We start from the raw sequence: 18680 nt of genomic DNA on the forward strand, positions 1-18680 counted from the left end.
TAACAAAATAACCTATGGAGGTGTTGAGTGGCAGACAGACTAAGCTTTGTTTACTATTACATGTTCATTTAAATGTGCCTGTTTGCTGCCCAATGCCTCCTCTATGTGGTGAGTAACAGTCTCTCCTAATTCATGCTGTTATTATTCCAACCTTAGGTTTTCCATTGTTTGAAATGACCTGTAGTTATTTCATGCAGGATAATCCAAGAGCACATTCTGCCACTGCATCTGTGACAACTATACAAGGTGTTTTGAAGGCAGGAACTTTACTCATAATAAGGTCACACACTCTGTGACTCCCAACTGGTTAACAGTGCAACAATTTTCTCAGTCTCCTTTCCAAGAGCAATCCTATTTCGTCTACTTCATCAAAAGCTGAGACACCACCCTGTTAGAGTCCAAGGAATGGGCCAGAGAATATGTGACAGTTAGAACCTGACTCCTGGTATTAATTCCCATGCAACAATGGACATAGTGTTTACATCATACATGAAACACCATGTATTTATACTGCCTACCATATTGTACATGTGTTGTTACTGAATGTAAAAAGGTAAATGACTTATTAAAAAACTATTTCTATGCCAGTTTCAAATTACTTGCCTTTTCCTTGTGTGTAAGCAAACAGAGTATCTGTGGGGTTGCTGTGTCCAGCTTGATTGAAAGCCTGAATATAAAGCTGATACTTTGAGCCACACTGGAGGTTCTCTAGATTAAAGTGGTTGTCTTCAGCATGCAGAATCATTTTTTCCCATTCACCAAATTCTCGTTTGAAATGTAAGCTATAACCTGAAAATAAAGTTATATTGAACATCAAAAAGACTGTTTGAATCTACTATGCTCAAGTTTGAAAGCAGTTTTTACTAACAACAGGATCAGAAAAAAGACGGGGAGTAAACTAGATTGTGACAAACAGCATCAACTTTGCAGTAGTCTTCCTGCCAAACCTTACTCACTCGTTGTAACAAAGAACAGTGTGGGAGGAACTAGAAATAGGAAATGTAACTTCTAAGTGGTATTAAAATACAGATTTTTTTCTGAAATTGATGGTATAAGTAACCCAATCAAGAGGTTATATTCTGTGCATTACAAAGAGACCACTGTTATACATCCTCATAACATTAGTACTTCTAAGGTCTCGGCATGTTCCAATGGTTTAGAAAGTATTCATGATAAGTACACTATGATGACAAATTATGAAGCATATTAAATGAAACAATTAAAATAAAATCCACATAATTTCTGGTTGCCCTTCAATAAATTCCCATGGCATTTTCAAAACAATGGACTACATTTTAGCACGAATTTGTGGCTTTAATGCCATAGTTGTCTCAATAAGCCAAATTTGTTCAAATACACGTCTTTATTATTCATTTTTAACTCTTGGGGTGTGGAATGAATTAAGATTCCTTTAATACAGTATTGCATGACTATAGGCTGTTACATTAATTACTCATTAGCATTAATTTCTCTAACAGGCAGTATCTTCTCTTGAGCTGAGGTCACAAATGGCTTTTCTGCAGAGTTATTCTAAATGCAACGTTCCCACCCTATCAAAAGACAGCAGGCCATGCAAAAAAGTCAAGCACATACAAGTGAGAAATTCAAGATGTGGCTTCCCTGTATAGGAGTTTAATTAACTCAAGTGCTGTTACTGTTTCTTTTGACAAAGACAGCTCTGATTCCTTCTCCTGCCATGAAATTAGATCAATAATAAAATTTGAATAATTGAAGTGGCATCATTTAAATTCATTGTCAGCTCTGTTTAGTATATGGACACAACATCATGAGCATACAGCAGCTGTATTGTTAGTGCACAATATTATCCAGAGTTGTCAAACTGTCCACAGGGAAGAGTGCAATAGGTAGCCATTGTTCATCAGTGATGACATTGTTGAGCAGTTGCTACTTGCACTATGGAACTGGGAACTACCATAATTATGAAACTCTGCAAGAATTTGAAAAGACCATTGAAAACAAGAGCAGTGGGGTGGACAGTGTAGATATTTTGTCAATCCATGAAAATTCTTATCCAGGTACAGTTCATTTCCTGCATAAATTAGGCTGTAAAGTTTTTTTACCATCCATCGTGTACTACTGTTTGTACTTCCAATATCTCCATATTTTCTTGTGCCTGAAGATACGACTATCAATCAACATTTTTCAGTGTAAGACAGCTTTCATATGCTTGTTCTAACCCTGTGCAGCAACCTTCTGTTACCCAGGAATACAAAGGCATGGTGTGAAAAATACCTTATTTCTGTTGGTGACTATGCTGAGAAGAAGGCCAATGGTTTCTGTATCACTTTTTGTAAATGTTCCTACGTATCTGCATGTTCTCTTTGTTGATGGCCCCTGGGAAACTTATTGGATCACCATAGTATTTAATTCCTGTAAAGCATTTGACATTTCTTATGTTCATGGCACTCCCACTCCCAGCCTCTTGCCAAAGGGATCACATCGCTGAGAAGACCCATGTGCAAGACTTGCCCATTCACCCACCCAGTACCTCCTATTCCAGTCTGGTCACAGGCTTATCATACTGTACCAGAGAACCAGCTACTTGTGAAAGCAACCATGTCATACACCAACTCTGATGCAATCACTGCACAGATTTTCTGTTGGTATGACAACTGACCAGGTGTCCAGCAGAATGAACGGCCACCACCAAACTGTGGTCAAAAACAAATTCCACCACCCAGTGGCACAACATGTGCCTGAACACTACATGCTTGATTTCAATGGCTACTTGACAACCCAAGCCATCTGGATCCTTCTCTCCACCACCCTTCTGAACTACACAGATGTGATACACCTTCACTTCCACAATCCTCCTGGCCTCAGTCTCTGTTAGATCACTGTCCCCACACCATACAACCAACAATTTCCCCTTCCTATCTCTTATCACCATACCTCCACATCATGTTCACTGTGCCCCAGTCCCCAATGCCTCTGGCAACTGTGCGTCAAATGCCTAGCTCATACACATGTGTGCACATGACTCAATGCTTCTGTTGTTCAGTCAGTGATCTCCTTTACTCCCTAAAACTAAATCCTAACAGAAATTTCCTAATATATTTCTTATGTTCTGTCAAATGACAAAAAATTCCTAGGTTAAGTCTCCCATATTTTGGATTGCGAAAAAGAGGACACTTTCTATATTTTAGAATATAAAAAGAGGACACTTCCATATTTTATAATTAAAAGAGGATATTTTATTCAGTGGACATACAACAACTATTTACTACTATACATTAACAGTGGAAAACTGACAAAAGGAGTGGAATTTACCATCACAAATAGTTTTCAGTTAATAAATTGTAGGAATCACTTCTGTATGCATATTTGATGAATGTAGTGACCTAGAAAAGATAAAAAAAATTGGTTGCCCTCATAAAAACACATTCTAACACAGCTTTTTCGAAACAGACCCAGACTCCTACAGTACCAATATTTACATTGAGAACCACTGACTGTTCACCTATTGTTGACGTGTAAACTTTGGTGGGCTCAGAGAGCAGAGCAAGAAGCACTAGACTACAGCAGGCTGAGGAGAGGTATGAGGGAATGCTTCTGCTATCACGTTCAGCGGTACTGATCATCTCTTGTGGTAGAAATAATGTGTGGTAACAACAAGGTTTCCTAAAAGCTTATTAAAGAGATATTCATGTTCAAAAGTTGTGGCATTTGTAGCAATGAATATGAAATTAAATTAAAACTGTTATAACACCATTGTTGTAGGGTTGTATAGGCTTGCAGTAGCAGCATGTGACACAGCGTCTTCCTGCTTCTATTGCCAAGAAAAAGATTGGAACAATGGGCTCACAGGTCAAGAAAATGTGAACAAACTATAGGTATGCTTTATTTCTACATTTTTATATTTAGAAACAATTACACACCTTATTATATGTTTCCCGTCATTTGCACTTTGTTAAGAGTAGCCCAAGAGTACAGCTTATCTTCCTTAATAGTCATTAGTCATTCATTAGATAGCTGTGGGACTCTTTGCCACTAACAATTTTATAATCATGTTGTACTTGCAACAGGAAGTGCACAGACAAACTGCTCGTTTATTTTGCCCAGTGACTCAGGATTAGAAAGAAAAGTCTTGCATTGTAGGATGGAAAAAAGAGAGAGAGAGAGAGAGAGAGAGAGAGAGAGAGAGAGAGAGAGAGAAGACGAAGAAGAAGAAGAAGAAAAGAAAAGAAGAAGAAGAAGCCACTTTTAGCAGTTCTGAGTGGTAGAAAGAATGTATGAATTTCTCAGAACATATGGTAAATCATGGTTACACTCATGTTCTTCATTTACAAACTTCTTCAGGCAGCAGTGCTCATTAAGACATTTTGTGTCACCTACATGTACACCTTTATCCAAAAGATATTTAATGGTTGATTCTAAGTCCTTCCATTCAGGTGATTTTTGAAGAGATATCTACATAAAATATGTGAAATCTTGCATGGAGTCAACCACTTCTGAAGATATTCTTAACAGCTGTTGTGGAGTCCAAATATTGCTGCAGTGAATTTGTCACATCAATATCCAGTCCATTTTTACAAAACGTACATTCACATTCCAATTCATTCCTGCTATGTCTATAAAACAAGGATACTTTTCTTTTAGTTTTACAGCAAACCAGCACTTCCTTCCAGGTATATTTGTTATTAGTTTAATAGCTTATTAAACACCAGCTCATTCCTGAAATCATGGCCAAACAATGACTGGGAATATCTATGCGCAACACCATGAAACCTTATCTTAAGTGGTGCAGGAAGAGGAGGAAAAACAGAATATGAGTCATCACTGGGAGAGAAGGGGTATGGGGGAAAGAATTTCCACCGTCTTGTTCAGCACTGACAATACTGGCCCAATTTCCACTTATTAAAAATTACACATAATAGTAACAATATTTTGAGACAGAGAGAGAGAGAGAGAGAGAGAGAGAGAGAGAGAGAGAGAGTAGTGTAGAGACTTATGCGTCCAAATGTGGTTTTGCCGATGTCAGACACTGCACTGAACCAGTGTTGCATAATTTATTTTGAACTAAAATGACTCAAAATTCCAGACTAAAGTAAATAAGTAATACACAAAACTGATCCACATAACACAAATATGGCTTTAGCCACAAACCTCTGAACAATAACAGAAATAAGCCTCTCATGATTCACACATAACAAGACAAAAGAATCACACAGAAAATGCAACATAAGTGATGCACAGAACAACTGATGTGAGTGGTACAAACTATAAGAACACAGTGAGTGTGAGTCAGCACTGCTCCATGCATATATAGGCATGAGTTGCCAGTAGATGGCGTGGCAGAGACAGTGCCATGTACATGCTTCCTACAGGCAGCCTCTAGTGGCCAGTCCATGCTGAGATAGCTGGTGGTTGATTTAAGTACACACATGCAGTGATACTACACCAGGCACACTCACACTCATACACACTAGTAGCAGGATATAGTACACCTCTCCCTCATGTGAAGAGGGTGCCTGTTGATGGAGGAGATGCCAGTGACCTGATGAGAGATGCATCAATTGGATATGGAGTGGCAGCAGCCAGTGCCAACAGCAAGGGTGGGATGATGTGCCAGGTGAACACCAGAGGAATGCAGGCACGCCTGAGGGTGGCATCCCACGCAGCACCCAGTGACATCATCGGGGAGTAAGGTGCCATCACCATTTCTGTGTCATCATCAGTGGGCAGGTCTCAGTGCAGAGGAGACAGGGCTGGACCCACCAGTGATGATGGCAAGAGAGCTGATGGAGGCAGCCCTACTGGAACAGCAGTCTGCAGCAACTACCCAAGGCTGGAGACAGACTGGCAACTGGTGCTAGGAAGATGGAACTGCAGGGTGCTACACATGGGGGAGGAAGCCAGTGGGATGGGTGTGCCTCCATAGCAGGTGAGGACGGGCTCAGGGTGGAGGGTTATGGGGCAGGCTGCAGTGATAGTGGTTGTACCTGCAAACTGGTAGCATCCGGTGACAAGCGGGGGCATAACTGATCAAAGTGGTACTCTACCAGCCAATCAGCCATACAGACATCACAAAGATGTTATCACTGGCGGGTAACAACATTGGATGGTATCCACTTCGGCTGGTGACCAAGCCCTCATGCCCACACCAGCAATCCCACTGTGAAGTGGCCAGACGAACCTGACTGTGGCAGGTGTGGCACAGGCCACAGAAGGTAGAGGGGCCTGTGTGGCTGCCAGCAGTGAACCAGCTCAGCCAGGTACCCTTCCCGGTAGGCATGAAGCAATAGGCGCTCAGAATGCAGGAAAGGGTTTCGTCTGGCAAAGAATCCACAAAAACTTTTCATTTGGGACTTACATGTACACACTAGTTTTTCCACCTCACTATTTTAATGGAGGGTGGAATGGTGGAACTGTAACATGATGAATTCTGTGACAAGAACAAAGCAATTGAAAGGTGTGAGAAATGAGCTGAGGCCCATTATTGGAAACTAAGGTACAAGACAACCCCTCAAAAGAAGAAAAACCCTCAAAAGCTTATGAATTGTGACCTCAGCCAATGTTGACACACACCAGAGAATGTAAGGAAACCGGGAAAATATATCCACAACCAAGAGCCAATAGGAATTCAAGCTGAGGCCCATTATTTGAAACTACGGTACAAGATAACCCCTCAAAAGAAGAAAAACCCTCAAAAGCTTATGAATTGTGGCCTCAGCCAATGTTGATACACACCAGAAAATGTAAGGAAACCGGGAAAATACATCCACAACCAAGAGCCAATAGGAATTCAATAAAGGACCCATGAAATAAACATGAATGCATTCTCATGGCTGCCCTGGAGTGGGCCAGGAGGACATGGAGTGCCTGGGGAGCTACCTACTGGCTGCCACACTGTTCACAAGCCGCAAGAAAACTGAGAATTTTGTCATCAATCCCTAGCTGAAAAACATATGTCTCTTTAGGGGAGAGGTCTTCCGTGAACAATAACAAAACACTGTCAAAAACAGAGAGGTAATACTATAAGGAAAAATAGTTGCACACAGAGACCAAAGACTGAGCCAGCGGCTTATCTGGCCAGCCTTGTTGAACAAACCGAACCACATGGCAAAGAACTTGTAACGCCGGAAATGCATATTCTCCTATTTCCATCTATTGTACTATAATTTTTTTCCTTATTTTGTTACCTGAAGGTATGACATTTCTGTGTCTTTATGTATTGTAATTGTTTTACTATTTGTATATATATATATATATATATATATACATATTTTTATGCATTTATGTCAATGTATAATTGGTTTGTTTTGTAAATATTATTTGTATTTTTACACTGGGTCTTGCCTAGGGAAAACTATGCTATCAAACGATTGCATCGATAGGTCGTGTGGAGAACCAAAGTGTTTAGGATCTTTGGGTAGTGTTAACTCTGCTGCGTGGAGCGCGGGGCAGAGAGGGAGTCTGGCGGGAGTAGGGCAGTGGAGCAGGTGTGTTGTGTGACGCTCCCGCGAGTTGCCGCGCTTTCGGGGTTTGCCAGCATGTAATTGCGATCGACTTGCTATGTTAGTTTCTGACACGGTGTCGTGGACGGAAGGCATTAGCTGGCACACACCAAGAGCCCGTTTCAGCTGGAGACCGTGTTGAGAAGAAGGCGCGCCAACATCCAGCTTCTGCAACAGTGATGGCCGACAATGAGTGACTGTCGCCACCTCCTTGATCGACGGCTTCAAACCTTCAATCAACCAACAAGGAAGACTGGTAGCACATAAAGTTTTAGAACTGTATGGCAGACCTCAGCTTTTCAAACTGTTAAATTTTTCTCACTAAATTACAGCAACATAGCATGAACCTTTGTTGCTCATTGTCCCAACTGCATTACCAAGCAGGGCCCTTCCTTTTCTGGAATGAACCTGAGTGTCATTGAAATTCAAACGCCGGCATTAAAGTAATATCATTCGATTTCACTGCTTTAATTTCAAAGTTCAGTTAAGGTATTCATAGCTGGCTACAATATTTAGATTACACAAGCACAAATTAAGAGTGCAAGTTTTGTTACCGTATTTTAGCTTACCTGTGACTGCAGCTCAGCTTGGTACATACTAAATTTTACTATTGTTAATTGTTCAGAATCATTTAATTCAAGTTCAAAGTTAAATCTCTTATTTCTAACTTGCGTAGATTCAAGTAGCTTTTGAAATGATTGTTGAGGTAGCCCAAGACTAACCGTATTTTACTGAATTTCGATGTGCTTCAGAAACAAAGCTCACTATTAATTTCAGTCACTAAATTAACTTTCAATTTTCCGGTTTTGTTACTTCTTTTGCTAAATTAAGTCAAAGTGTAGCGAAATTTATTACTTCTGACAAACTTTCAGTTTTCACACTACATGTGTCAACCTTCAGTTGCCATGCTTCTAGTGCTAATTATATGTGTAATAACCTTTCTTTTTCAGTTACTATAGTAGTTGTCCATAGGACTGGCGACCGTAATTTTCCCCAAATCTCAAATATCTAATTAATGCCAATTAATTGTCAACATGACGGCCGCACATTTACTTTCTTTATTAACTTTACCCCTTTTCAAAATTAATTTCCACCAGTTTCATTTGCATTTTTCCTTTCATTTAGATGTAACCCTTTCCTCCCTCTTTACCGACAGATTAACTTCAGTGACGATTGCTTTTCCCAAATTTCCATTAGGTACACGCGGTTTAATTTTTCACTGTCATTAAGGTCGATAAGAGAGGAGGAGGTTACAAACTGGGTCGGCAGCAGACAGCAGCTGCTGTGCGCGAGCTTGTAATTGGGATCTCTTGGTTGTGGCCTGCAATGCAATATTAAGATGGAAGCAATGCAATTCTTCATGCTCAAAGTCAGGATCAGGACCCACAGGAAGGCAGGACAGGGCATCCACATTGGCATCTTTAGACAAAGTTTGAAAATGGATTTTGTAATTGAAGTGAGACCAAGAGCAATGCCCAGCATTGCAGACAGAGTGCTGCCTTGTCAGGCACAGAAGTGAGGAAACCAAGAAAACCAAGGGTTTATAGTCAGTAATAAGGTGAAACTTGGAGAGAGGGGAAAAAAAACACTCTTAAATTTCTGGACAGCGTAGACTATGATGAGAGCCTCTTGTTTCACCTGAAAGTAACATTGCTGGGCTGGAGAGAGGGATAAAGGTGAAAGCAACAGGTTGTTCTGAGCCATCGGCATACTGATGTGCTAGGACCACACCACGACACAAATTCAAGTCTGTCACACCAAAACCAAACAGTACTTTCTGAGTCTTTTCATAAGCCCCCCAATCCTCGGCTGAATCAAGTTGTGGAGGAATAATAAGTGGCTAGACTTGTGGAACCTTCACCTGTATGTTAAACAAAGCTGACATTGTGGTCAATGCCAAAGTAAGCTGTTCAGTCAGGACCGGTAGCACAGCACCCATGACGACTAAACTTGGTGAAACCACACTTAAGGACTGCACACATGGAAACCACCCCATCCCTGCTGCCAATTGTGTAGTAACCAAGTAATAAACAAAACTGATCCAGGTAACACAAATATGGCTTTAGTCATAAACATCCATACAATAACAGAAATAAGCCTCTAGTGACTCCACACATAAGAAGACAAAAGAATCATACAGAAGGTGCAACATAAGCAATACGCAGGACAGCTGATGTGAGCAGTACAAACTAAAAGAACAAAGTGAGGATGAGTCAGTGCTGCTCTGCACATATATAAGCATGAGTCGCCAGTACATGGTCTGATGGAGACTGTGTCTTATGCGCACTTCCTACAGGCAGCCACTAGTAGCCAGCTCGTGCTGATACAGTTGGTGGTTGATTTAACTACACTCAGCGCAGTCACACTCACACTAGTAGCAGGCTCCAGCACAGACGTATTAACATACCTTAAAATTCCTTCCAGGTGCAAATTTTAGGGCCCAAAATTAGGACCTATCTGGAAAAATCCATATGTATGGTAGCCCTGCCCAAAAAGAGGATGTGTCTGGAAAAGTCCATATGTATGGTAGCCCTATATCATTTGCCACTTGATAATTGTTAGTTTTTTCTCCTTTCTTTACTGAATTCTAATATGATTTGTGTTATTGACATTAATGATAGCCCTATATACACTGTTATGTTCCTCAAGTATCTGCATCCTACTTATTTACATATAAATGTGCTTGTAAATGAGCATCTTCCTCTGCACATCTAAACTTGTAAACACATCCTTGTGGATACCTGAAGACGTAAATTTGCTGAATACGTAATTTACTTTACACAGACATAGATGCTTGCACCCAGGCTGAGCTTGTAAGAAAAAGAGTAATCAAATTGTTTATGAGCTTGAGAGGAACAAAATGTAGTGTGATCCAAATTAACAACCCATGAGTATGATATTAAATAGAGGAAAAGCCCAAATTCCTGACCAACTTGGAAGCACACCCAGATTGGGAAAATCTAACTGTAACATATGATTTTAGTGCACTGGTTGGTTTTAAAGCAGAAAGGCTTTGTATTCAAGATGGGTCTTTGTGAAATAGGTACCATGGCTACAGCACAAAATTTGTTGGATCTGTTCATTAGAAAGAACCTGACAATGAATAATTCTTGCTCTAAAAAGAGACCCCCATAGGATCACACAATACTGCTTGGATAACTGTGCAGACTACAAGATTGTCTTACGAAAGACCAACTGTTATGGTTTGAATGGTAGCATTGGCAGGTGAATTGAATTATATATGCATTATACAAAGCAGAAGGTGATATTTAATGATATTTATGGGATCCTGTTTCATATGATGGCACACGTTAAAGGGTAGAGTGCCACGTGGATCCATTTTGGGGCCTTGTCTGTTTATCTTAACTGATGATTCCCACTTTGCACGAACATTAAGTGCAATAATATGTATTTATGTATATGTAAAATGATGATGTGAGTAAAATGTACAAAATACTAACTACTAAAAAGATGTATTTATATGTATGCATAATGTATAATCTAAAAATTAGTAACAACTATACTTATATGAAATATGTAAAATGTACTTTGACAAAGCCAACTGCATGGTAAACATGCTGAATGGCTAATAAATAAACATATGAACATATAAACACATGAAAATATGAATTTGCACATTTTGCCGATACTACAATTCTGTTTGAAAGCTGAACAGTGAAGAAACTAGAAAATAAGTGCAATACTTTACCTGTAGACATCTAAGCCTAATGGCTTAATGCTAAATATTGAAAAAAACTCAATACATGCAATTCCATGTCTCTCAAGAAGAAAATGAAGCAATCCACTAGAACTATGATAATTTTATACATTACATCATGAATCTTCTAATTTTGTGGGCATTCCAGCTGATGGCAAGTTAAACTAGTCTGGGCTTACTTTCGATCTTCATAAAAGATCAGTTTTGCAGCTTACACATTGGGTGCAATTACCCATGCTAGTGATATGGTTGCTATCAAAGGTGCTTATTTTGGTAATTTTCACCCTATCATGTTGCTAGGGGAATCAACCTTCAGCCAAAAAAATCCTTGTGAGACAAAAGAGGGCTGTTAGAATAATGAGTCATGTTCACCCAATATGTCCTAGCAGAAATCTATTCCATAAGTTCAAAATATTAACCAAAACATCTCAAAACTAGTTTTATATATAAAAACAAAGATGAGGTGACTTACTGAACAAAAGCGCTGGCAGGTCGATAGACACACAAACAAACACAAACATACACACAAAATTCAAGCTTTCGCAACAAACTGTTGCCTCATCAGGAAAGAGGGAAGGAGAGGGGAAGACGAAAGGAAGTGGGTTTTAAGGGAGAGGGTAAGAAGTCATTCCAATCCCGGGAGCGGAAAGACTTACCTTAGGGGGAAAAAAGGACAGGTATACACTCGCACACACGCACATATCCATCCACACATACAGACACAAGCAGACATATTCTTTAAATATGTCTGCTTGTGTCTGTATGTGTGGATGGATATGTGCGTGTGTGCGAGTGTATACCTGTCCTTTTTTCCCCCTAAGGTAAGTCTTTCCGCTCCCAGGATTGGAATGACTCCTTACCCTCTCCCTTAAAACCCACTTCCTTTCGTCTTCCCTTCTCCTTCCCTCTTTCCTGATGAGGCAACAGTTTGTTGCGAAAGCTTGAATTTTGTGTGTATGTTTGTGTTTGTTTGTGTGTCTATCGACCTGCCAGCGCTTTTGTTCGGTAAGTCACCTCATCTTTGTTTTTATATATAATTTTTCCCACGTGGAATGTTTCCTTCCATTATATTGATATCAAAACTAGTTTTCTTTGACGTTTTATATCTCTAATAACCATTCTCTTTTTACATCTAATAGTGGATACCATAATCACCATACAAGGTCGTAAAATGATTTACATAGGGATTAAAACATGTAAGTCTTGTACAATTCATTATTCTGCCACAATAATGTTCGACTCTCATCCATCAGATATCAAAGTTTACCTAATATCTTGCCTACATTTATACATAAATTAAGAAAATATGCTATGAAAAGTCCTTTTGTTTCTTGATGAGTAACTGCAGATAAATCAATGACTGGTTTTCGAAATTTGTATTGTCATTTGAATTTCTATTTTGAATGATAAAATTCATAATTCTTGCTGAAGGTGGACAGTGTATGAATGTTTTTCTACGTAAGTTTATTTATTAATTTATGCTGAATTTTTGTTATTGTAAATATATTTATTGTATCTCTATGCAAAGGACTTGGAAGAGCAGTTGAATGGAATGGACAGTGTCTTGAAAGGAGGATATAAGATGAACATCAACAAAAGCAAAATGAGGATAATGGAATGTAGTCGAATGAAGTCGGGTGATGCTGAGGGAATTAGATTAGGAAATGAAACACTTAAAGTAGTAAAGGAGTTTTGCTATTTGGGGAGCAAAATAACTGATGATGGTCGAAGTAGAGAGGATATAAAATGTAGACTGGCAATGGCAAGGAAAGTGTTTCTGAAGAAGAGAAATTTTTTAACATCCAGTATTGATTTAAGTGTCAGGAAGTCGTTTCTGAAAGTATTTGTATGTAGCGTAGCCATGTATGGAAGTGAAACATGGATGATAAATAGTTTAGACAAGAAGAGAATAGAAGCTTTCAAAATGTGGTGCTACAGAAGAATGCTGAAGATCAGATGGGTAGATCACATAACTAATGAGGAGGTATTGAATAGAATTGACTAGAAGAAGGAATCGGTTGGTAGGACATGTTCTGAGGCATCAAGGGATCACCAATTTAGTACTGGAGGACAGTGTGGAGGGTAAAAATCATAGAGGGAGAACAAGAGATGAATACACTAAGTGGATTCAGAAGGATGTAGGCTGCAGTAGGTACTGGGAGATGAAGAGGCTTGCACAGGATAGAGTAGCATGGAGAGCTGCATCAAACCAGTCTCAGGGCTGAAGACCATAACAACAACATGTTTCTAAAGCTGACTCATTACACATCCTTATGATTTACCACAGTATAGATTCAAGGAATTCCATGCAGATAAATAAAAAATAATTAAAAACTGCACAGTTAGGTTATATGTTGACAGATCATAAGAATGCAAAACTGTGAATGGCCTCAAAGTTATTCCAAATGAATATCTAGGAAGAGCTAGTTGTGGATGTAGGTGAAAAAGACTTTTCCCAAGTCTATGAAAAATAACCCTTTATTAGACCTGAACCAAGTGTACAGGAAAAATTAAGAAAAGGTTTTAAACTGGTAAATGAAGAATAGTATACTGCAAATTAAGGAGGCACATTGAGCAGACATACCAAGCGTTAAAAGAAATGTCAACTAAGTTGAGAGGTAGTAGTAGCAGTAACAACAGAAAAGCAATGATAATAAATGTGATCCACAATTGCACAATTTCTGAGATCCAACTGCTTCTTCACAGAAAGGCTGAAAGATTTTTGGTGGTGGATATGAGCACATTCATTACTTTGGTACTCCATCAACAGGGCCAACTTAGTGTTTCAATATCTTCCTGTATCATAGTATTCTAGGTCATATTAGTCTGGCAAGAGTTGGCTTGCAGACAGTTGTGTGGTTCAAGTTGTTGTGTTGTGGTATACTTTAGTTGTGTCAGTCTGTTATTGTATAGTCAGTTACTCATAACTCTGGGTATGTGTCATGATATTTTATGCAATTACATAAATGATTTAGCTTTTATGTTTACTGTTATTTTGCTGATTGTATGTATGAATGGTTCAGGATATTTTCTTTTTTTCTTTTCCATTACATGTTCAGAAAGGACATCTCCTACTCCACAGATCTGCTGTAGTTTGGCAAATGGAAGTACCCTGTGACTCCACATCTTCTAAGGTGAAAAATGTCCATGTAACAAAGTCTCATATAATAAGTTGTTTAGTTTACTTTACCATGTTCTCAAGCATCTCAAAAGGTAAACAGTGGAGGGGCTTACTCAGTTTGCCTGTATCAGCTGTAGGAGCGCATGCTACATTTAGTGAATAAACATTCAGTAAATATTTTGTGATAATTACAAGTTGCATTCACATGAGTGTGTGTGTGTGTGCCTGTTTGTGTGAATGTGTGTCTACTGCTGACAAAGGCCTTAATGGTCGAAAGCTATGATTGTGTGAATCTTTTATCATGCCTATTGCGACTCAGCATCTCCGCTGTATGGTGAGCAGCAACTTTCCTTTTTTGACATTATCAACTGAGGGCGAGGAGGTCCGTGCATGTCCTTATAAAGACACTATCCCCATCAGGCATTGCTGGTGTAGTGTTGCAGGCACATGGTTGCCCAGGTGACAGTGGTTGGTTACTGGGCTGCCCCTGATGGCAACCTCATGTAGTAGTGAGTGCGCTGTTTTAATGTCGGTGTGCACTATGCTTGCTGTAGTAATCAGTAGATGTAGAAAATAGACAGATTACTACAGTATATCCATTGTTCACCTTCCACAAAATTGTTCATCTCACAAGCCCACACTATGCTCTTTCCAAAAAGCAGTTAATGGCAAAAACCGAGCTCATGAAGATCATGTGGACATATAGAAATCATATACTGAACCAGGGTGATGCTTCAAGAAACAAACTTCTCTTTCTGCAGGTCAAATATGGTTGTTGTAACTTTATTTTTGTGCTCAATACATGGTTCCTATACAACGTATTTCATATAATTGCCTTTACAGGTCTCCATTAGTGTGACATGCAGATACATCATGTCTACATACACATTTGTACTCTACAAGTCAATGTGCAGTGTTTTGTGGAGCATTCACTTTACATTTCTCACCAATATAATTTGTGCAATTAAAAAGTATGAAAGTCAACTACAGGATTGCAAAGTTATAACATTTAATTCCATCTTTCATACCTTCGGGCACATATATACTATTGCCGGGTGTTGTCCACTGAAGTAACATGCTGGTTTCCGTAGCAGAAGACACTTTAAAATCAACTGGAGCAAGTGGGGCTATAAGAATGAAACAGATAAAAAAAAAAAAAAAAAAAAAACAGATCACTTACAGTTGAAATAATTACATTCAATCATAAATGTAGCAACAATTACAAGTACCAACTGACATAGCAACAATTACAAGTACCAACTGACACCAAAATATTAATAATGCTTTAACAGCTTTGAAATGTGTGTGCTCATGTTTGTTAACAATCTAAAGTAGAATAATAATCGTCCTCACAAAAATAATTAGCTCAAATTAAGGAGCTTGGTGAGTTTATTAAGAAAGGTTTTCAAAAGGGACATAGAGACTTTTTATGCATATACTTTTACTGTTTGTATATGTAGTCTATAACATTGCTAATCCTTGTATGATGGCCTTTTTCTACTTAGCTTCTGTCTTGTTCTTTGTTTTAGTTTCCTTGCAACTGTTTCTACAAATTAACTCTGCAGTGTTCTATGTAATCGACATCTATATATTCCTCAACTCATTCCATATCCTAGCATCTTAATCACTTGTAAGGATCTATGGAATATGTATGTAAATAAATAAAGAGGAATTTACTGTTCATTATCATTATTTTCTGAAATGTTTCTATTATCATTTTTCACCTCTCTTTCATTTTCTCCCATCTCCTTTTCTTCTTTAATCTCTGTTATTAACTATACTATTCCTTCCATTTCTCATTTCTTTCCCTCTCTAACATCTTTACATCCCACTTTGTCCTTTTATCATTTCCGGCTGAAGCTGTCATGGTCCTTACCAACATGCCTTCATCTTTCTCTACCTTTCTCATCACAATATGTCGGCCACTTTCAACGTGGGGTCTGAGTTAGGTGTACCTCTTTACAACCTACCCAGACATATCCCTCTTTCCTTCCTGAGGAAGAACTAACAGTTCATAAACTTAAGAGTAGGTTCTTTTTACTTAAATGTGTGTCTCAGCAGAACTAGAATTTCACTTTCTGAAGGTTAGTACTGGATAAAAATTCTCTTTCCTTGCAGTTTTACTAAAATTGTCATCTCATGAAAAAGCATAATTGACTCATATCTGTCAATTATTTCAATGTAAAAACTGAAGTGTACAATCAATTATAAAGCAAAAGAAATCAAGAGTGAGAGATTACAAAATCAGACTGTTGTAGACGCCCAATAAAGTAGAGAGAGGAACTATTTTGATGTTTAGAGGCAATGGTTTTGTGCATACAATTTTCATTGGCCAGTGACTCGTATGCCATACAAATGTTATCACACCTTCATTAATTATATAACAGAGATGCATGGATATGTTCTTTTCAGTTGAGCAATTTTGTATTACAATTCTCAATGTTCAATATATATTGGAAGCTTATCAATTTCTCCTTCATTATTTAATGAGTACTACAAAGTAGCTAAAACAGAGTTAGTGAAATATCTCTATCTGAATTTGTAATTGCATTCATAAAATTACATAAATTACATCTTCCCCACACTTAAAATTGCACCAAAGAACATAATTTTTTTTTTATATCTTTAGAATATTTAGGTGCTTGCTTGCAGCTGGTATGACGGTGTGTTAATGAACTTGTTCCTAAAGACAGAGTAGAAATTTGGAAATTTCATTATTGTGCTTACCACCATGACTCCTTCGGGCTTTGGAGGCATGTAAGAAGAGAAAAGGATTCTTTTATACTTAGATTTTCAGCAATGATTTCCTTCATAATACTACAGCTCTCAGAGAAGTCTTAAAACCTAGGAAATTAAGAACATTCATCAACTTAAAAACCAAGTTACATGCAATAATTTACATTACTGATCTTTTTCAGCTAATCACTTAACAATATGAAATACTGACATATATTATTTTACTTACTTTTCACTGTGACAGTGTATGTTATTTCATCAGTTCCCAGTACGTTTTCTACTCTACAAGAATAATTTCCTGCATCTGTTGTTTGTAGTGACATCATGTGAAGAGTCCATTCTGTGTTGATGCGAATCTGACCATTTTCCTGGATATTTTTCCCCCTGTAAGTCATTTACATGTAAGAGTCTATTGGAAAAAATAAGATAAGAAAATAAATTTTTACTATCAAAACGCTTGTAAGGGGATGTGGTAGTGTTGATATCAACAAAGATAGGGATACATATCACAATGGAGAAATGATCAGCAATATTTTGATACAGGAAGTGACATTCATACATAACAAAGACAACAGTGAACAGAACATCAAACCCTTAGACCTACCATTAATTATTAGCGCCCTGTCAGAAGATGGTGCCTTATGAAAAACTGATAGATCTGCCTAACATAATTCTCTGCTTCCTATTAGTTAAAGATAAAGTAAATTGGTTGGAACTTCCTGGCAGATTAATACTGTGTGGTAGACTGGGACTCAAACTTGGGATCTTTGCCTTTTGTGCTCGAGTGCTCTATCGATTGAGGTATCCAAGTACAAATATGGCCCACCCTCACAGCTGCACTCCCATCAATACTTCTTCTTCTGTCTTCCAGACTTCACACAGGTTCCCTGCATGCCTTGCATGACTGGTACAGCAGAAGAACCTCTGTGAAGTTCAGAAGTAGGAGAAGAGGTACTGATGGAACTGAACTGTGAGGTCAGGTCTTGAGTCACCTTTTGGTAGCTCAATTGGTGAAGCATTTGCCTGTGAAATACACAAGTCCCAGGATCAAGTCCTGGTCCAGCACATAGTTTTAATCTGCCATGAAGTTTCAAGTTATGAAATAGTTAAGAAAAGCTGCTAACACAAGGCACTGTACACTGTGCAGCTCATACAGAATCAGCATCCTGCAATCTTTACAATCATTTCACAATCTTTTCAAAATGTCCACCACTGTGGTATGGAGATAGTGCAAATGAACAATGAAATTTGCCATCACATCCTGTAGTTTCTCAATAGAAATGGAGTCAGATGCCATACAGATTGACAATTCGAGCTCATCCAGTATGGTGAAATGGTTCTACGAGATAGTGTCTTTCAACATACCCTATAAATAATAGTTGCAAGGGGCCAGGTCATACAAATTAGAGGCCAGTCTATCCCTGTGCCAGTAAATGAGGAATAATCCAACACAATGACTCTGTTCCTGAAGTATTCATCACCAAGAGCGAAACACTTGTTCGGTTCCATGTGATCAGGACCAATCTTGCATGAACCTCTTGGTGCCTGGTTGATCCTCCAATGCTTGCTGTGTCATGACAAATTGTGCCAAGATCACAACATAATGTTCACCAATGATCTTTGCTAG

At 38.6% G+C, this 18680-nt stretch overlaps 1 protein-coding gene across 1 annotated transcript in view; it reads right to left on the bottom strand.

Annotated features, from left to right (window-relative positions):
• Positions 1 to 595: 595 nt before the first annotated feature.
• LOC124613276 (Down syndrome cell adhesion molecule-like protein Dscam2) overlaps positions 596 to 18680 on the bottom strand; it is a 190338-nt gene continuing 172253 nt past the window's right edge. The window contains exons 14-17 of the mRNA XM_047141970.1: positions 17283 to 17437; positions 17045 to 17062; positions 15346 to 15444; positions 596 to 789 (exon numbers count right to left, since the gene is read on the bottom strand). Of these exons, the coding sequence (XP_046997926.1) occupies positions 596 to 789; positions 15346 to 15444; positions 17045 to 17062; positions 17283 to 17437 (466 nt within the window). The remainder of the gene's footprint in view (positions 790 to 15345; positions 15445 to 17044; positions 17063 to 17282; positions 17438 to 18680) is intronic.

This window comes from Schistocerca americana, chromosome 4, assembly GCF_021461395.2.
Source record: "Schistocerca americana isolate TAMUIC-IGC-003095 chromosome 4, iqSchAmer2.1, whole genome shotgun sequence".
Classification (NCBI taxonomy): domain Eukaryota; kingdom Metazoa; phylum Arthropoda; class Insecta; order Orthoptera; family Acrididae; genus Schistocerca; species Schistocerca americana.